The sequence below is a fragment of the Anser anser genome (genome assembly GCF_964211835.1).
Source record: "Anser anser genome assembly, chromosome: 5".
NCBI lineage: Eukaryota > Metazoa > Chordata > Aves > Anseriformes > Anatidae > Anser > Anser anser.
The window spans coordinates 12,101,511-12,121,862 of NC_139725.1; the positions used below are offsets into that span (position 1 = coordinate 12,101,511).

At 37.4% G+C, this 20,352-nt stretch overlaps 1 protein-coding gene across 26 annotated transcripts in view; it reads right to left on the reverse strand.

The window, feature by feature from the left end:
• Nucleotides 1–20,352, reverse strand: part of NAV2 (neuron navigator 2) — a 425,654-nt gene that overhangs the window by 11,672 nt on the left and 393,630 nt on the right. For all 26 annotated transcript variants that reach the window (XM_083840326.1, XM_083840308.1, XM_083840331.1 and 23 more), the window contains 14 exons: nucleotides 19,446–19,498; nucleotides 17,760–17,783; nucleotides 17,566–17,640; nucleotides 14,384–14,467; nucleotides 13,472–13,583; nucleotides 12,748–12,893; nucleotides 10,095–10,267; nucleotides 7,247–7,400; nucleotides 6,553–6,712; nucleotides 5,971–6,071; nucleotides 4,195–4,290; nucleotides 3,641–3,809; nucleotides 1,715–1,950; nucleotides 345–499 (listed from right to left, as the gene is read on the reverse strand). In XM_083840326.1, coding sequence (XP_083696452.1) covers nucleotides 345–499; nucleotides 1,715–1,950; nucleotides 3,641–3,809; nucleotides 4,195–4,290; nucleotides 5,971–6,071; nucleotides 6,553–6,712; nucleotides 7,247–7,400; nucleotides 10,095–10,267; nucleotides 12,748–12,893; nucleotides 13,472–13,583; nucleotides 14,384–14,467; nucleotides 17,566–17,640; nucleotides 17,760–17,783; nucleotides 19,446–19,498 — 1,738 coding nt within the window. The remainder of the gene's footprint in view (nucleotides 1–344; nucleotides 500–1,714; nucleotides 1,951–3,640; nucleotides 3,810–4,194; nucleotides 4,291–5,970; nucleotides 6,072–6,552; nucleotides 6,713–7,246; nucleotides 7,401–10,094; nucleotides 10,268–12,747; nucleotides 12,894–13,471; nucleotides 13,584–14,383; nucleotides 14,468–17,565; nucleotides 17,641–17,759; nucleotides 17,784–19,445; nucleotides 19,499–20,352) is intronic.

Sequence of the window (20,352 nt, forward strand, 5' to 3'; positions counted from 1 at the left end):
TCTCTACTGAGAATCTGAACTACAAGAACATCAAATTCTGAAAGCAAAATCGAAGCCTCAGAGCAGGACCTTTCGCTAAAAATGTCTTTTTAGTATTGAAGGTCTACTGCATGAAATGAATGCAAGTTACCCAACGCATCTACTACTTTTTTTATTACTGATTATAGAAGAATTGATTATTTTATGCAGAAAAAAATCTCTTAAGTGCTGTCCATAATATGGATGGTCTCACCATCTCAGTCTTCTTTACCAAATTAATCTACAGCTCATTGTTCTGATCATATTCTGGAACTGTTGTTCTTTGACATTATTGGGATTTGGAATGAGTTCTAGGATTTCTTTACCATTTGTGGTACTTGCAGTTTAGGAGTCCATTAAAAATTTCTCCTAGGGAGCTAACGTGATGCAAATTATCCAAAATGATTACAAGAGGCATATCCACAGCATTATTTTCACTATTACACTGGTCTGCTAGGTTGGACAGGTATTGGCGGAGTTCCTGCAAAGCATACATTAAAAACAAAACAAAAAAGTTTTCATTATATTTCTTGAAAATCCAGGTAATACAAATAAATTAGTGGCTTTGCAATGAAATCTGAAGCAAGAGAGACCGCCATCTTACGTGTGTTCACATTTCCCATGAGGAAACAGAAAAATATGGTTTTCCTTCTCTTCTGTAGGTTTTGCTACATATTCAAAGACACTTACATGAGATAAGGGCCTAAAGAGGTCAAGATTTTGCCTTTTGCTTTATGTTTTTTCATTTGTGTTGTCCTAATCTGACACAGAAGTCTGAAATGCATTTTTCTTTCTTTTCAGGAACTTATTCAAATCTCTGTATACCAAGCTGGACAGTTGCTATTGTTACGGCTAGGTTTGTTCTCTGTTCTTGCCGCTGTGTTTCTATCAAAGCAGAACTGACAAAATTAGCCTGGTATAAAGCACTCCTCAAGCAGGGACCGAACTTAGATGCCTTCAGTAATGACACAAAAGAATGATGAGCTCAGAGTGCTACTGCTGGGTGACTGGGTGTGGCTGAAAAGCTCTCTTCATCTTTAAAGCATTTATTACATAGCATGTCTCAAATTATGCCAGTGGCCTACAACCACACTTTCAACCACTCTTCTTCTCCAGAGGAAGATCTGCCTAAGGCCATCAAACGTGTTTTTTTTTTTTTTTTTTAAACCTAGACATTCACTTGAGGTATATTTGGCAAAACCAAAAGCACATAAAAAGCAGAGACATGCCTTACAAGCTCAGGAATGTGTCTGGACAACAGTAACTACTGGAACAGCGTATGCAGATTACCACTGCTGATACTTGTAGCTGCAGAAATTCTGAAGGTCTAGAGATGCATTTCATGTTTTTTGGAAAAATGTCCGCATGCAATGAGGATCGCTGAAGTTGCTGGGAACTTTGTGCAGGTGTTTAACTTCCTCAGCAATTCTCAGCCTTCTAACCACTTGAAAATCATGATGCCTTTAGGTGTTTAAACATACATCTGGAAGCATGCTATTTAAGGTCCCAAAGCCTGGTGAATCTACAGTTCTGAAAAACTTAGATATTGTCCCCTTCAGAATTAACGGAATGCTTTAAAAAGAAAGATAAGTTTAAAATCCCACTTGCCTATTTTTGATGAATTAACAAAGGAGCAGTTCTCTCATTTTTGACATATGGTAACATTAACTGTGCAAGCAACGATTTGTTTTCTCACCTTACTGGATTTATGGTCCACATTGAAGGTTGCAATAATTCCATCAGCCAACTCCCTGCCCTCTCTAAGGACCATATACTCAGACAGACGGTTTGCTAGATATGTTTTACCAGTGCCACTAGGGCCAGACAAGATAATCCGTCGGTGTTCCATCAAGAGAGAGACGTAGCGCTGCAGTATAGGCTTGGGGATCAGTGATTCAAACACAAGACAGTCCAAACTGTTCTCGCAGATACCTGCAACAGTAAAAGATTCCTCATTTATAGCAACTCCCAATTTTTATCCAGATTACCTACAAGTTGTTTTTTTTCCCCTTAAAAAAAAAGTAGCTGTAATGCTGAAAAGCAATCCATTAATGAAGTTTTAACAAATCAAGATTAATTGAAATAACTGGAAAGCCAAAACAGAACTGAAGCGTGGGACTTTGTGAATATACCTGGGCCCAGTAGCAGTAGGAGAAACTCCCAAAATAAAACTTTGTAACAGCAGATTTAGATCCAACCTGACCGAACCGTTTCTTATTTCTGAGAGAAATCCCTTCCCCACTCTGGTGTCCCTTGTAATAGAGAACAGCACATATAAAAAAGTGAGTAAGTAACCTGTAAGCTTCACCTGGATTCTCCATCAGCGTTCCCAGTTTTCAAAGAATTCAACTTCTCTAGATAAAATTTACCATATAACTGTTTCCAGGCTACGTTTTTCACGCAGGAACCATGTGTTTCACAGTATTTTGTTACGTACACTTACACTACACATATATACAGAATTTACCTGTTTACTTTTGAATCGCTAGACAAAAAAACAGCTATCATCAACTCCCCCTGCTTTCCCAAACACATGTAATTAAACTCCTCTGTATGCTGATGGCTATCTCTTCTAACATAAAACTCCTACTGATAAGCATTTATGCAATGTCAGCAATCACTTTAGGCAGAATTGGCTCAGGAAAAACATACAATGCTTCAAAATAAACAGAAGAAAGGGAAGTTGGCAGATCACCCATAGAAATGTTTGCACCTCAATGGTTACTTGGAATATTAAATATTTATATAGGCAGCTTTATATCTCAACGGTATATGTGAGTAACTGATTTCCCATAAATTGATTAAATACACTCATACTTTATTGAAAAATGTTATCATGTATGAACCTTCAAAGTACAAGTCAAGACATTGCAAGTTAAATACAAAATCAACTGAAGCTTCACAGATATGAGCAATATTTCAATTGGGATTATACTCTTGGACAATGCATTCCAAGTAAGTGAGCAGAACACTCAGAGTTCACATCAAGCTTCAGTAAACTGAGATATTTCATGACTTCGTTTGTCTTCCTGTGTGCTGATCTGCTACAGAATTGATTTTTTTTTTATACCAGCAGTCAGAAATCAAAATACTTTCAAAATTCTCAGTCAAACTTTGAAATTGAGCTGTAAAGTGGTTGGCAACGTTCGTATGTATTGTGCTACTCTATGGCTGTATGCAGACCTATGCTAGATATTTCAGTGGTGTCACTTCAAGCAAGCTGATTAACACTGAAATTGCAGTGGTTGAGGACGTCACCTCAACCCCAGTTTTTTTATTCATTTGGAAGAGCACTTTGCTGCTCAAACAATTCCACTGCGACACCTGTGGTGTGAGGTGCTCTCCAGCACAACTCAAGGCACCGATTTAAGACATCTGGAGGAAACTGCTATGTGTACAATTATTCCTATTTTTACAGATCGAAAATTTGCTCAATTTATAGATTTACCATACTCTAAGTGCTTTCTTCATCAAATGGAAACAGAAGAACGGTAAATAAAAGGCAAGGACAGGAAAAATAGACACAACTAAAAGTTTCTACTCCTCTGAGATTCTTGACACAGTATGCTTTGATAAAACTGTAATTACTGAGAACTACAACAGACCGATCGAGTGCAATTACCTTTGATGGTAACCGAAATCGTATTGTTTTCTCCAACTAGATAGCCACAGGGCAACAGCTCGGGTGTCTCTGCGCTGTTTGTGCGTTTGATTTCTCCAATGCTATAGCCCAGAACACTGTCTGAATTCAGTCCCAGCTGACTCACTGGATCCACATGAATGATGTATTCCTACGGTGAAAAAGAGGATGGAAAATTTTACGAAACACTGAAAGCTTTGAGCCTGTAGATTCTAAGCTACAACAACAACACTGAGTTGAGTATTACTTGATACTGGCAAATGCCTGTTCAAATAGTACCAAGCAAATCCTGAAAGAAAAAGCACACAGAATAGACAAATAACTGCTACGTGCTTTACAGATGAGGAAACTGACAGTAAAGTTAGCTGACTTCTCTGAAGTCACACACAAAATCTTTGCAAAAGTCAGTGCTGTTTGGACACATACAAATTCAAACCGGTGTATACATCTGAGCCTCCATGCAGGCCTCCTGTTGTCAAATACACTGTGAATGCTGACAGAAGAATTGAAGCAGAGAGCAAATTGTATACACTAACCTTAAACAACCGCCTAACCACACCATCCAGAACATCCCATTTGGTCTTGCCACTGACTCCAATGCAGCCTATGAGGAAGGTGCGAGGCCTTGAATCCTAAGTGAATATAAGTGTGAATTGTGAATTTAAATTAATAAATAAATCCTAACTGTGTCACATGTCTGTTTAAGGTAACTGAAATTCTGGCATAGTTATGGTGCATCTTTATTTCTTTATATAGTAAATTCTGAATACTATATGAAATCCTTGTTCTCTACTTAACATTTTTACAGTGTTGGAGTGACAAATCTAGAGGATACTTAAGCAATACCCAGTGTTAAGCTAAATGTGTTTATTAATCAATCCACAAACAATTCAAAAGCATCTGAAAAGATTACAGCTTATCAGAAAGCCAGAAAGTTTCAGGAATTCTAGGCAAAAGTTCACAGCATTCACTTTTCTGTGACTTCATAATCTAAAATATGTTGCATTTTCAACATTTATCCTATTTACTTCTAGAAATCATGCCACAGACAAAGAAATCTAGTGAAATTCTACATAAATTTCTACATAAACTTGTGTGTTATGTTTGGTATATTATACCATTTTAGTTAATAATATTGCTTCTGATTTCTACAGCAGATAAAGAAAAGGAATGCACCTCATTTTTCTATTCTTCTGTAGCTGTACTCACTATGAAACATTTATTGAAGAAAAACTGATTTCTAGCGTAATACTTCATGTTCAACTAAAATGTAAAGAATCATTTCCACATGGTAACTTTACTGACAATAAGCACAGTAGAGCCCAACAGAATCAGCAATACATTTTTACTGTTAATTTACTTATCTGGGGCTGTAATTTATTAATGCAAAATTGTTATTTCATGGGAAGATCTGCTGAGCTGATTTTATTTCTGTTTATTGAAATTTCTGTCCCCTCTTACAAAGGCCATTAAATGATTTCTTAAATGCACTTCTACAGGTACTCATAATGTGAGATAGGAAGATCAATGCTTGGTAAAGATTGTGTAGTACATTCATGCATGCGTTACACACATGAAGCAGGCTGAAATTTCACAATATTTGAAACATATTTGGATATTTAAGATTCTTTACATTGCCTAAGAAAGGAGAACATCTGAAAAATAACTGATTAAAAATGAAATACTTGTACCAGAGAGGAAAACTTGAACTATAGTTACAGCTCTCCCAGTCTGGACCTAACAAATGCTTGTGGAATACTGTTGCTTCTAGCTTTTTAGCGCACCTTCTATCTACACACTGCATCATTTTGATTATTTCAACTTAAATAAACTTGAAATAACAACAGAAAGGAGCTTTGTGCAGCTTTTAACAGATCAGTCTTAAATACAGGCTACCCCAAGGTGCAGATTAGTCTGCTCAACTCCTTGACTGAAAAACTGACCTGTCTTTCATAGATTAATTGTAATGTTACTACCTACACCATTGACACACGGTCTAGGCTAGCAGTCCTCAATTATTGACATAGGTTCGGGGCTAGTGCTGATGTCACCAACTGGCAGAAGCTGTAAAATAAGAAGTCACTGCAGATGAGTCCCATGAGACAACCCGAACTGGTGTTGCTGGCACTCAGCAGTTCAATGAAGTGAGAGTTTAGTGCTTTGTCTATCACTATTGACATGTTTGATATGTAAACTATTCTGCTGAGAAATTTGTAATGAATGTTTTGCACATAAAAGCCTTCAAAAGAGATTGGAATGTGGCAGAAAATTTAAATCCAAAGTCGCTTATATGGAGACAAAATACAACTCACCTCCTTCCATTTCATTTCGTCCTGAAAGTTGACAACTATTTTGACATGCCTGCCTCCTTCTTTCCGGGCAGAGCCATCGCCAGTGTCATCTAACAGCATGTCTGTGAACAGATGACATCAACAGCTTTCATTGCTGTATCATAACAATGAAGGCTATTCTAGTTTATGCTAACACTTCTATTGCAGTTTAACACAACACATCTGGGCTTTACATGCCCAGAAGTTAAACGTAAGAACCAGGTTTACTGACGTCCTTACTAAATATCAAGATCACTTTTAAAAAGAAATTATTAGTCAGTTGCTCTGTATTTTTCTTCCTACAAAATATCCCCCTGGCTAATACAACACCATTAAATGGCTCTGAACACAACTCTCTGCAGCTGAGGTCATAGTTGGACAACTGCAATCTAGGGTGTAGCAGACCTACGATGACATTTTAAAAGAAGGCTTTATGCCAGCTCCTGACATATTTCCACACCTTAGCTGTTAATAATTTTCATGCTTTCATATTCCATGGCTAACCAAACCAAACCTTCCAAGTGCAGGATAAAACCTGCCCACCGCCTTTCTCATTAAACTCACCGAGACTGGTTGACTCCGTGAGGTTCAAACTGTGTTGAGAGAGACCCACTGAATGTCTTGGAGAGGATGAAATGGAAACCTGAGACTGAGCCCTGCTACAGCTGCCGTGGTTTTCAGATTTCAGCCGATCATTTTCTGCTTTTAATTTTTCAATCTCACTCTTGAAAAGACAAGTCAGCGGTTAGAAGGCACAGTGAAAACACACTCTTAAAATAGCGCAGCATAAGCAACTACAGAAGAAATATTAATTCAGTGGAAATGCCTTTTTCACATGATTTTAAGGCACTGCAGTAAATTAATTTTAATTATCACAATGACCTTTCTATGACATTTCTCAAAGTGTCCTAGAAAACAAAAATACGTGGGAATTTACTAAACACTGAAACGTAGCTCCTTTAAAGCAGATGGCCTGAGAATTTTTTAAGAAGCTGTTGACAGCCAATGAATGGTCTCCCCACAGGTTTCTAGGGTTGAAACAGGTAGCTGTTGCTGAGTTCAGGGAGGTGGAAATCATGGGTTCAAGCTGACCTTAATGAAGGTGTAAGGTATAACTGGTACACAGGTAAACACGATTTTTTAGTAAGCATTCAAAAAGCTTTGAATTTACTTCCTTTTATGTTTTTATTGTGTGGCAGGATGGCCAGCGTTTAACACCTCAATATACACTGCAGTATTTGGTGTAGTTATCCCCTACCTGCATTCTGTTCATCGCCTCCCGCAGCTGGTCAAGCTGATGAGCAGAGCTAAGGGCTTCTAAACGAATATCAGTTAACTTCATTTCCTTGTCTCTTAGTTCATTTCGTAACTGCATGACTGTTTCAGCTTCACTGTCTGTGCATTCAGAAATTCTGGAAAAGAATGAAAAAGAGACATTGAACTAGACCATTTGTTACTTTTCAGACAGTGCTTTGCCAGCATTTATTAGTAAAAGAGAGAAAAATATATATATTCTTCAGGGAGTAAGCAACAGTTTTGGCTTACTGCATTAGTGATACCATAAATCAGATATTAAATAGGTCATGGAAACATTACAGCTTAGCGAAATACGTCTGAGGGTTAGTTTTCTTTAATCAGCATATGAAACAGAATTCAGGAAATTACCTACTATTGGATAGTCTACTTTTTTCATGGTAGTTGCCATAAAATAACTATTTTAAAGCCAAAATCTAAATAAATTAAGGGGGTGCAGGCAGTAACAGTAGTTGGTTGAAGATTGATGATTTTACAGAAAGATTTAAAGCTCACCAGGTGTGCACAGCTGGGTTTCCCTGAAATGTTCTGGAGGGCTTTGGAACTCTACACCTATTCAAGCGTGATAAATTCCTGTTCGCTTTAAAGCACTCATGCTCAAAAAATTTTTGGTGGCTTTCTTCTTCCCTCCTCCCAAAAAAAAAATTCTAGACGAGTAACATTTCAGCACATTCATTCATAAGTGTATCTATATAAAGATCAACTACCCAGCTGCATGCTTTGAGGGAGATTTCATTTAAAATGTCTCTCCTTAAATCAGGTTAATGAGAGATGTTTTCTTCACCAAAAAACCAATAAGCCAAAATGTGTAAGTTTGACTTTTGCTCTATCCTTCCCTCAGTTTTCTCTCTTTTCTCATGTTGAGTCTTTTGGCTTTCTTGTCAAGATGTGATGTATGCACACAGCATTTTGACTGATGATGGACGGGATCATCATTTAACAATTTACCAGCCTTAGAGTTCTAAAACACAATTTGCTGTAGTCACCAGAAACTCATTCAGTTAGGCTCAAGAGTCTGGAGAAGCTTTAAAAAATTCATGGGGGATTATCTTCTGATACTAACATTTCATCACTATTATTTGACTGGAAACTATTGCTATTCTTTTCACCTTTCCATGGGAAAACAAGTGATGGGCAAAACTTCAAGTTTGGATGCTTACTCAGATGCATTTGAACTGAAATCAGGCTAGAAGTTTTGTATGTTATTTACAAGGTTGTAAGGCCATCTGATAATTACATGTGTCACAATACAACCTCTTACATCTTTCTGTATTTATTTACTCTGTTCAAATGCAGAAGCTACTGATGCAGTTAACACAAAATCCATTTTACAGTTTTCCAAGCACATTCTAAATGTGAGTGTAGATTCAAAACTGCACAGTAAGACCATTTTAACTTTATTTCATAGGTAGCCAAACTGAAACATCAACGTTGTCTGTGACCTTCCCGTGAATGTAAAGTTAGCTAAGCAACAGCAAAGTCCTGACTTTAAAATGGAGACATATGGTTTGGCCGTACAGATTAGTCTATATAAGAGCTTGCTGCTACCAAAAGGAGCAAATTTGCTTCTCACTCTTCCTTGCCTAGCCTGCTCCTGGCTGTGCTGCTGTCATGCCCCCATGCTTACACCAGCTCTAACACTCATCTGTGTCTGATCAGTCCGCCAAGCTGATCCAACTCAGCAACCTGGGATAAAAAATACTGTTCACATTTCTTTCAAATTATTTTTCACCTAATTAGCATGTTGAATTGGCTCAGTAGAACTGTCTAATGAGTAGCAGAACCGGTGTGAGAGAAGGACCGGGCACAGGAGGTCCAGAAGCAAAGAGGAGCAGGTCATTTCCATTCATCAGAAACAAGCTGTTAGGTGAGTTCGGCTGTATCGCTATACCATGATGTTTGATTTCCAGTAAATCTTTACCTTTAGCTGAATTTGTCAACTTAAATTGGGAAATCATCACTGCAGCTTAGCACAATATGCGCTGCCTTTAGCCAACAGAAAAAAAAAAACAAAATCCCAGACTTGGCCTGGTTTGTTTCATTAACAGCTAGAGATCCAATTAGTTCTGCACTCGAAGGTTACCCAGGTTATAAATACTCTTCATACTCAATATGTTTTACTGAGAGAGCTCCCCAGTGAAATATGAAACAACACTACAGTAAAGAAGCAACGATTTTTAGCTTATTGGATACTCATGGAAAGGTACTGTGTCAGTCAATACTAAGTCAGCTTACCTATCTTTAATTCCCTGAATATACAAATTCAACTTTTCTGTCTTTTGCCTGTAGTCTCCTTAGGGCACACAACATGTAAAATAAACAGTAGTTGAAATGTTTGTTCTTTGCTCGTTGTTTTGCTACTATGACAGGGTTAAGGATTTTAACAAATAAACTTGGCCGTTCTGGGAGATAAAATAAGTAATGCTCGGGAGTAGGATCAACCAGTGGCAACAGACCAGTCCAGAACCACAAGACAATCCTGCCTGGCCCACTATGTCTTCTGCTGTGGCCTCATGGTGAACAGCTGGTTTTAGCATTATACTCAACTGAACAGCTGTCAAACTCTTGCAGTGCTTACACAGATTTGCAGATCCTCATTCAGATAAACCAAACAGGATGGGACGGTGTAGGGTATATTTTGCCATTGTTTGTTTCTGTAAAGCTAGCACCGAAAACATTGCACCTGTCCAAAACATGGTATTGTTTCTCTTTTCTTCTACCAGTGCAGCAGGATGCCTGCCAGTACATTTTCCATTAAATAAATAATAACAATAATATTAAAAAACTCTTACAGAGAATTGGAATGGGAGGCTCTCAACAATGGTGTTGAAGTAGTAGAGTTATGGTGCGGTAACTTTGGTGATGAAGGTAATGAAGAATCAGTCATCTCTTCAATATCTGAATGAGAAGATGCTGACTTGGGAGATTTCTTTTTACCAAAAGCTTGCTTGAAGGAGCTGCGTAACTGAAAAAACAAGACCACAACAGTAGGCATATCATGAAGAATTCATCCAGACAAAAAAGCCACAGAGGAAAACTCTAACATGCAAATATTTCAAACAACAAAGCCATAATTACATAGATTTTAACAGGTAAAAGAGAATCAAAAAGCTTTTTTTTCTGCAACCATTATATGAGATTAATAAGGTCAATAAGACTGGATATCAGTGCTTCCTATTTTTAATATTTTACAGCAAATTCTGTTCAGTGAAACGAGCTTTACATCAACACTGTAATGACTTGTAGCTATAATATAACATGACAAGGTTAATGATGCTGAAATGGTTAGTCATGTAAATGGATGGGTTAGCTTTGTATCTCATAGTTTAAAGTAGGTCTTCCTTACCTCATTGACCTGCCGGAAGAAGCGCAAGCAAAAGGAAGTGGGGGGAAGGAAAAAAGACATGTTTTAACAGATAAAGCCAGCGATAAGGAAAGCTCTGGATTTCTAAGACAAACATGACCAATTATCAATAAAGACCAAGAGTTACTTCAAAACTAGAACCCTGTATTTTCTAAAAACAGGTGCTTCAAACAACATACAGTCATTTTTGCGTTACTTGAGGGAGACACCAGATCCAAACCTCTTAACTACTTAAATTATATTTTCTCCTTGGCTCAGATGCAATGTTTTGGCTAACAGCCATATTAATATTATGTTTTTCCTTGCAGGAACAGGTATTTCACCAGGATAAAATACTGAATCATCTCTACACACCTGCAACTATATATATATATATATATATTTTTTTTTTTTAAATGTGCCCGCCATTTGCCAAAAAACTCATAGAATGAATATTGATGTGGCTGAACTGATGTTATGCTGAATTTACAGTTCAACACCAGTTAACACACTCCGGCTTAATATGAGATGAAAGTTATTTTTATACTAGACAAAGATTCCTATGTTGAGAAATGTTGCAAATCTGTTTTTTCAGCCCTGTGTGGACAGCTGCATTGCTTCTACATATAACAAAAGGTCTTTGGCTGAGAACTTCATCAGTATTTGTGAATTAACAATGTGCAAATCAGACTACTATTTTCTCATTAAATTACTGATTTAATTTCCAATCTTCATTTTACAGCAATGACGTACTCATATTTAATACCAACGTTAAGATATTGTCCTGTCTTCTGTTTATAATAAGGAAATGTTTCCTTAACCTACTTTAAAGATAGCCGTGTGATGAATGAGAAACTTAGGCTGACGTAGAATGGTATCTACTACATTACAATAACAAAGAATAGAAGCTAAAGCAAAAAATTCAAAGTGTTTATCTTAACTAAGGCGTAACCATTATAAAAGATTTGTGTCACAAAAATGAAAAGAGTTGCTAGCAATTTACAAGGTGCAGCAATTTACCCTAACTACTGTAAAACCCCACACAAGAGCGATGTGGAGATGACATTGTTTCCAATTAACGAATGATTTTAGGAGCAGAAAAGCAATACTACCGTTACGAAGGAGCTAGCAAGATATCCAAATGAAACCACCGTGACAAAAGAGAAATAAAACCAAGAACCTGCTCAAAAAGCCATTTCCTACAGTCCAGGGAGTTTCATAAATGTTTCTGAGGGGATATTGTGCAAATAAAAATCAAGACTTTACCAGCTCAAACCACATTTTGTAGCTATACAGAGAAGCTCCCAAAAGATCAAGGGAAATTTAAATTCCGTGGGAAGGAAGGGGTGGATTGCTTTACTGGGTACAATGTAGGATCTAGGGACTTCAGTCCAAACTACAGTCAGACTAGGTCACTAAGGCAGTTGTGGTCTAATTCAAAATGGAGTTTTATATATTGTACCTTTCCTCCAGTACACGGTACCTTGTATACAGTACATGACGAGCAAAGAAGGAAAAATGGGAAATGAAAGGTAAGTGTTGCAAAATCTTGAAGAATAAATGTTTATCACAATAAATTTTTTAAGTTTTTATTTTTTTTCCTGTGGAAATCCATGGTAACGTTCTGAACAGAGCTCTTAAAGTGTTTAACATGTTCACTTAAAAGAAGAGAGCCCTATGAGGCAAAAAGAAAAAAGAAAAAAAAACCTCTCATTTTTGTAATCATGGATTTGTTTACTTTAATGACATTTATGGATTTGTTTTACTTTAATGACAAATGTAGAGTTTTCCCTGAGGGGCTGGACACCGTATAATTTTTACCCAGAATTGATCTTTGACAGGTATTTCTACTATAGGACTGTCCTTTTGGCTGTTAACATAAGATTCAATCCTACACAGAGCCTACACAAGCACATACATCACTTATGACTCAATTAACTCTTCAAAAGAGTATTTACACAGGATTTAAACAGTGCCTAGTTCTTGTGCTGACCTGTTACATGAGGCATGGGGAGGAAGGAGGAGCTGAGCAGCTACATTTCACCATGCGTGTTCTGACAGTTTTACATAAAACCTCACGCAATCCGTTAAAATGCACTCACCCAGTTCTTCCTCTTCTTTTTCTTTGAATCACTCTCTATGTTGCTTCCCACACTGGAGTGGCTGGTAGCACTGTTAATGCTAGAAACACTATCTGAAGAGTGCTGCCTTCGGATCCGCAGGTCTGTGGGTTGAGCAGCTCCAGTTCCTGAATATTAATTGAGGTGGTGTCAAATTTGGTATTCTGTATTAATCGTTCAATCCCAAATGAACAGTGTTGGAAAAAAACACACGATCACTTACCCCAACTGATGCACTGCTTGTTTCAAAGCAGTACGCCTAATACTTATTTCTTGTGAGGAGATTAAAATCTCAGACCCAGACCGTTCAACAGGAGTTACATATGACAAGACTGCATTCAAACTTCATATTGGAAATTACAGAGAACACCAAAGAAAATAAAGCCAAGTGTTTGACAGCTCTGAAAAGGGGGGTCTTTGCTCCCTGATGCTTCACATCAGTGTCTAAGATGGGTAAAATACTAAGCGATTATAGTAAATTCATTGAGCTCACACTCAAGTTCTAACACGTTCATTTATTTCTGTAGAATTTACCACACTATTTACACAGATACCCATTCCAAATCCCCACATTATACCAACTCAAGTAACTAGAGCACGGTCATGAGACAAAGTTAATCTCTGACAGAGTTGCACGAGATATTACCAAGAGGACTCAAGTCCCAAGAGCACTTCACAGTTGTGAAATGCAGTGCTTGTTTCTCACCTTTGCAGTTGAGCTCAGGTGTGTTGATGACTCCATTAATGGCAGCCTGGGCAGCAGCATTTTGCTTCTTCAGCAGTTCAATAGTCTTCCTTAACTCATTCAGTTCGGAGTCCTTAAATAAGAAAAAAATGATGATACATCCAAAAAAGCTAGTGTTACCAAGCTGTATTTGGTAACATTACTTCTCGGTCTGAGCATTGGGAGTTGACAGAGAATTTATGGAATATATATCTACAAGAAAATATAAATGAGGTTCAGTATGCCTGGGGAAATGCATCCTCAATAGTCTGCAAAATAGCTTGATTATTGCAGTACAAGGAAATGTGCATGCTCGTAGTAGACAAGTAAAATATATTCAAGCACACTGTCCAAAAAAACTATGTTGTCCATCTTGCAATGATTTTTCTTAGCGTTTCATCTGGACACACAGGCGTGAATGCATTGGGAAGAAATTTATTACAAAAATATGCAATACTGAAGACTTGTATCCAAAGGAAGAAGTTATAGGAATAACTGTATCAGTTGTCACAACATCCCAGTAGGAAAAACAAGTATCTTAGTCAAAAAATTTACTATAATTTATCCTTTCACCACAATTGAGGAAATTAAGGCATACAGTGTATGTGACTTACTTCCACATCACAGGAGGAGGAAGAGCAACAATGCTGCAAACAGAACTGAAGGCTTCTGTACTGACAGTGCCCTTCCCCTCATCTTAAGAAAAGGTCTTCAACAGTTAATTAGTCTAAACCACATACGCATTTACCTTTTGTGAATGAAAAGTTAAACCTCCCTATAAATCTGTCAGATAAAGCACAACGGTGACTTAATCCTTAAAAGCCATCTCAGATCTGCCCATCTGGGATACACATCTTTATAAGTGCACCTTCCACAAATATTTCTCCAACTTACCTTTTGTTCAGCTGTCATGGTTAGGCTCTGCAGTCTGATCGTCATGTTTCCCAGACTCTGCTCAAATGCTGCTACAAGGTGTGCCTGAAAATTAAATGAGACAGAAGTTATTTTGTTCTCTCCTCAAACAAGAATATTTATGCAGGTATTTAAATGCAGCACTACCGTATTTCATTGTTTGTTGTGTCAATGATCCAGAGAAAATAACAGTGATTCAGAAAGGTCAAAGGACTTGAGCATGCATTGTGAAAACGTTTACAAACAAATTACCAGGAACAACTTAGTTGTGGAAAATTAGAAATGCTGAAGGTAACAGACCAATGTCAGGATTTTAGAAAACGACAGGCCATTTGTGTAGAACTCCTACTAGCAGCACACCATGAAGTCGTGCAGTCGTAGGCTATAAACCATGGTGCCATGCTTGGCAGCAGCTGCTACCAAACACTTTAGAGGACATAGCAGTAGGAGCAGCACCATGACTTGGCACATCAGTACGGTATCTCCTGAAGGTGGGTTTTCTGGCAGGTGTTACCCCCAGCTTTGATGCATAAAATTGCATGGAACCTTTCCAATCTGCAAAGGACATCCTCTCACCTAACTATATAGGGAATGGCACCACCTTCCACAGAGCCATTCCAGGCTTATCATCAGCACACAGCTGACTTATCCTACATAATTGTTCTCACATTCACATTGAAAGCAAACACAAACACTACAATAATACAGGGACGTGCATCTCTCGTTCCCCTCAGCCCCTATGAAAATAAGCAGATCTCAGACCGTGAGAAAATAGCAAAAAGTAAGTTAAAACCTTACTTTGAAAATGTAAAGGTTTATTTAAAAAACAAGCTGAAAGGTTTTTGGGGGGCGGGGGAGCAGTGAAGTGGGAAAAGCCAAACTGATATTCAGTAACATTCAGCAATACTTTGCAGAAGTCTTTTTTTTTTTTTTTTTAAAAAAAAAGGACCGCATGGATTAATAGTGGGATATAAACCCATGTTTTGAACCTAGCTTATGAAAAAAATACCCTTCTGAATCCAAATCAAGCTCCTTGAAATTATTGCTTTGTGGAAATTTTCAGTGAGCTACAGAAAACAGTTACTTTCACATACTAGTTAGAGGGAAACATTTTCACAAAGTCTTGTCCCAAACGGCCTGAGAATAACATCGAAGGCTACAGTGTGTATAGAGCAGAACTCAGAAAATATCTGATAAATTAAATAGAGAGGTCAACTCAAAATGCCTAAATTAAAAGCCTTTTTTTTAGTTATTATTATTATTTCATTTTTAAAGAAATCTTGTGTAAAGTAAATGTCTGTAAAGCATGGTCTTTATAATCAGCATTTATTTGTCTAAAATTCATTGGGATGAGACCTGGCCTTTTACATGGAAAAACTGTATGTTCTGTAAAGAGAGGTGGCTAGAGACTGAAACATATTGGCAGAACAGTTACGGCAACATCTCTGCAGATAGCTGCAGCTGATTTATGGACAAATAAAGGGTATGCTGAGTTCTATGAAGTTTAAGTAGCACAAATCGAAAAAAAATTGCAAAGCGAATGCAGCTAAAATGGAATATTTTCCAAATAATGAATGATGCTGACTTTTTGCAAAACAAACAAAATGTACAGCAACAACACACGTAAAATCTACTATCTGCAAAGATAGTGCCTGGTAGTAACCATGCACAAATTCTTGGGCAAATTAATGTCAATTGGGATAGGCACACAGAAGAAGAGTCACTACACAGATACCATTCCCTCTGCTCTTTCCCTAAGCACATGCTACTCGCTGCCCTTGCAGAGGCTACTAACTCCTGTGCTGAATAACAGCCTGCTGAATCTCAACACTCTACGAAGAAGAATGCAACAAAATTAAGCCAGCGCTAGATGAGTTGCATAGCTGACAAGTTCTTTGTATGAAGGATGAAAGCTGGGTTATTCAATAATGTGATAAAAAAAAAAATGCATGCAAGTGAATCTGGTTTTACTTTCTCGCATGTAAAAAAATGTTCCTGGATGAAAAACAAGTAATGTACTCAATCCCTTTTGTATTCAGGAAGCAAACGTAAGAACTTAGATTTTGGAAGATTTTTTAATTTCTTTTCTTCCTGGGTCAGAGACTGAAAGGCTACATGCAGTCAAAGCACTTTTATTTGACTTCTATACTAACTGTATTCTTGATTTTCCGTTTCTATTTTGCAAGCTGGATGCAGCGCTGTGATGCCTGCAGTAAACACTACAGTACATTTCCCCTTGAATCTTTCTTATGGTAGGTGCTATTGATCAGATGAAAGCTGTCCTTTACTGCGTCAAGTTCAGTATTGTACTTATTCAAAGAGCTGCTGGACAAGAATGTTCTCTTCAGTAACATGTGCTCTTATGTTTATCTATTCCCACAAATGAGGATGTCAGTGTGACCCGGTCTGATCACTGTTCATCTGTAGCTTATTTATTCTAGAATGCTTATTTTCCTAGCAAGCTAGTGTCTTTCACTTCTCCTATCTGTGTCTACAGAACAGAACATAAACTTCCTCAGAGTCACACATAGTGTTGCCTCAACACCCTGGCTTCAAGATCTTTTTTTTCCCAAGTGTCTTAAACATCAAATTCGTCAGCGGAAACAAGCAGTATTGCCCACACTGGCAAAAATCAGGATATGTTCACTCTTTAGAAACTGTAAATAAATTCTCAGAGCCCCTTCTGCCTCTGTTACCTATGATTACACCATTAGCCCACTTCTTTACGCAACAGGAAAACTTCATGTTTTTTAATCCAAGTTTCTACCAATTTTTATTCCTACCAATTAGAACCACCATTTGTACCTCACCCCACCCAAATATCAGAATAAGACACTATTTATAACATAAATAAATAAATAAAGAGCTGGTCTTCAATGATTCTGATAAAAACATCTTCAGATCTTGACAATGTTTTTATCAGATGTGTTAAGCACGATGAATATTCTAATTCTGTATTTAAAGGAAGGCATAAGATAATTCAGTAGGACAGAGGATGATATTTTTGGAAAGGTTCCACATGCATGTAGATATTTTTTTAAACATATACATAATGTGAACTGAATGTTATACAGATGAAATCTTTTTGTCACTTAGAAGACCTGTGGTGGTAATTGGTGCATTAAATGCATTCCGTTAGAATTTGTTCTCTGAGTTGTACTCACATTGGCAGTCAACTGAGTTGTCAGAGCTGAAACTTTTTCTTGGGATGCATCCAATTCTCTTCGTAGCTTGCGGATCTATATATTTTAAGAGATTATTTTACTGCACTATAATATGGAGAAATAAAACAGCAAGACAGAAAATGCAGAGTGTCCTGACAGAACATTTATGCCTGTCAAACACAGTGTGCTCTTACCTCTGACTGGCATTTCTCTTCAGGCTATAAAATAAAACCAGAAAAAATGTATGAGGATATTACAACATAACCATCATGACAACCTGTGCTGTCTAGGCACTGTGGTGATGAAAAACTGAGGACTCATAACTAGTTATCTGAGTATGCAAAGGGGATGTACTGACCATCCCTTCTGGTCTGCATGATAAAATTGTGGCTACTGTGGCTTGTTTCTAACCCAAGTTACCAGCAAACGGAAGAAAGTTGGACACTCCACTATCCTTATGTAAACATGTCCAGTACAAGCCACCATGAAAATTATACCCATCAAACCACCCTATTAAGAGCCACTTATGCTTGGACAGCAAGCACATAAATGAGAAACTTAAGGCAGTGGCTGCTGACTACTCTCCTTGTGGCTCATGTCTACGAACAACAGCCCAGAGGAAAGGTCTGTTTTCCACCCTTCCAATGTGTTATCTGTTTTGGCTTCATACAGACCTTGATTGAGGCAAGGTTAACAATGGAAGGCAGTATTTTCAATTTATTATCAAGGTCTTAAGGCCACGTTACACATGTAGCCTGCTAACAGTGGAACAGATACGTGAAAACACTATGCTGCCTTGACAGCTTGATAAACAATTATACATATTGTTCCAAGAGCAAGTCTTCCTGTGTAGTCGTGTCACACATCCTTGTTTTAGCTGTGGATGTGTGGTTAAGTGTGAAGTTGCATCATACTTGCATAACAATTTGAAATGAAAGATTCTGTTCAATTCACACATATTTCAGAAGTAATTGCTATTCGCCCTTTGTTTTCTTAAAAAGGTGATGCTTTTAGAAACCTCCAAAATTCCGATTACAGCATACCAGGAATGCATGATCCAGTTTTAAACTAGCTAGTTTGGGATTAAACTAGCCACTAGGATTTAATCATCAGTACTGAATACCAGCACGTGTAGGCTGGAAGCTGCTTGTGCCCCCAGGTCACTGCAATTAACGCCCCAACTAACCAGACAGAAGGTAGGCAAGACAGGGTCTACGTGTTGCAGCCTCACTTTCCCATTAAAGCACAGGTATAGTCTTAGGAAGTCTTCCATGCTTTAAATGGAAGATCCTTTGTAAGAATATTAGAAGAAAATAAGCCAATGCAACATGCATTTTAAAAAAATCTGTATTTCCAAACTTCAGAAAGTTTTATTTCAGGATCAGATAACCTAAGTAAATACATACTTCTGGAGAAAATATTACTAGCATAGTGAGCAAATGCTTCCTTACACTTATTAAAATCTACATTATTGAAAACTTATTCAAGCTTCTTTAATAGCAAATACTTAATACAAGGCTAGAATGACTTGATACAGCAAATTTGGGGTGCTTTAAGTAATGCAGTTCAAATCTCCTCAGACTTGAGGAAGTCCTTAACAGTGAAACCTGTTTAGCAGAGTTGTAAAACACTGACTCAAACAAAAAGTTGCTGCTTTTAAGCCATTAATATCTCTGTTTAATAAGAATATGTCTAAGTATCAACAGGCATCTTTATGAACACAAACATTTCTTTCAGAGAAAGCTTACAGAACACGAACATGAAAATTAACAGTGCTTTTGTTCCTCCTCCTTGAATGGCAAAAATAATTAGCACAGTAAGACCAGTCAATTCAATAACTTTGACTAATAAAGTAAAATCATTCATTTCATTATACTCACCGTCGAATAAATAGATGATGTACTGGACACCAAAGAGAGAGAAGAACCATGCACTAGAGGAAAGAAAATCAACAAACCGAACATAAATACTGTAACCACATAAAGCAAACTTCGTAGATCATCTATTGTCAGCTACATGCCTGATGAGGAAATACTTTCATAAAGTTCATCATCCATCATAAACTTCATTATGTTATTGCACAAATAATGTTCAGCTGGAAGAATACTTGGCCACAGAGTACAATCCATAAACTCTGATTTGGTAAAGCTGTTTTAACAATTTAATATTACAAATTTTGGGGGGACAACAAGGTGTCCCAACGAGGCACAACAAGATTAAAAAGAAAAGTTTCAATGAAGATTTGTTTAGAAATAAATATTTCTTTGGACAGACGTATCTTACAACTCGGGATAAAAAAGGAACAAATTAACTGCAATGAAGGAGAGGTTTCAAAATAAAGTCTAACTTCTTCATCTTCGGTTTTAGATGAGATCATAGGGGAGTTGTTTTCTTTATGCAGTCAAATCACAGACCAAGAGAGAACTCTGATTCCCAGCTCCACTTTGCACCGAGATGAACTCCACAAGATTTGGAGCACCCAGGTCAGAAAGTACTGTTTAATCTGGGGACTCTGAATTGTCCTCTAAAATAACTATATCCTCCTTCCACCTCTATGACAGAACTGCATCATGGGTGTCAATGATCAGAATACTTCCTATTCCTGCAGACTTTTGGTCTGTCTTTAAGGCAATGACATTTCTTTAACAAGGTGATTTCTTTCTCTCGTAGCAAAATTACCTGAGTGAAAACATGGCTGCAAAACATTTTCTGAAAAAGAACCAAGTCCAAGCACTTTTTGCATTTAAATATGCATTCAGTAAAAGATATCCGCATGTATTGATTTTT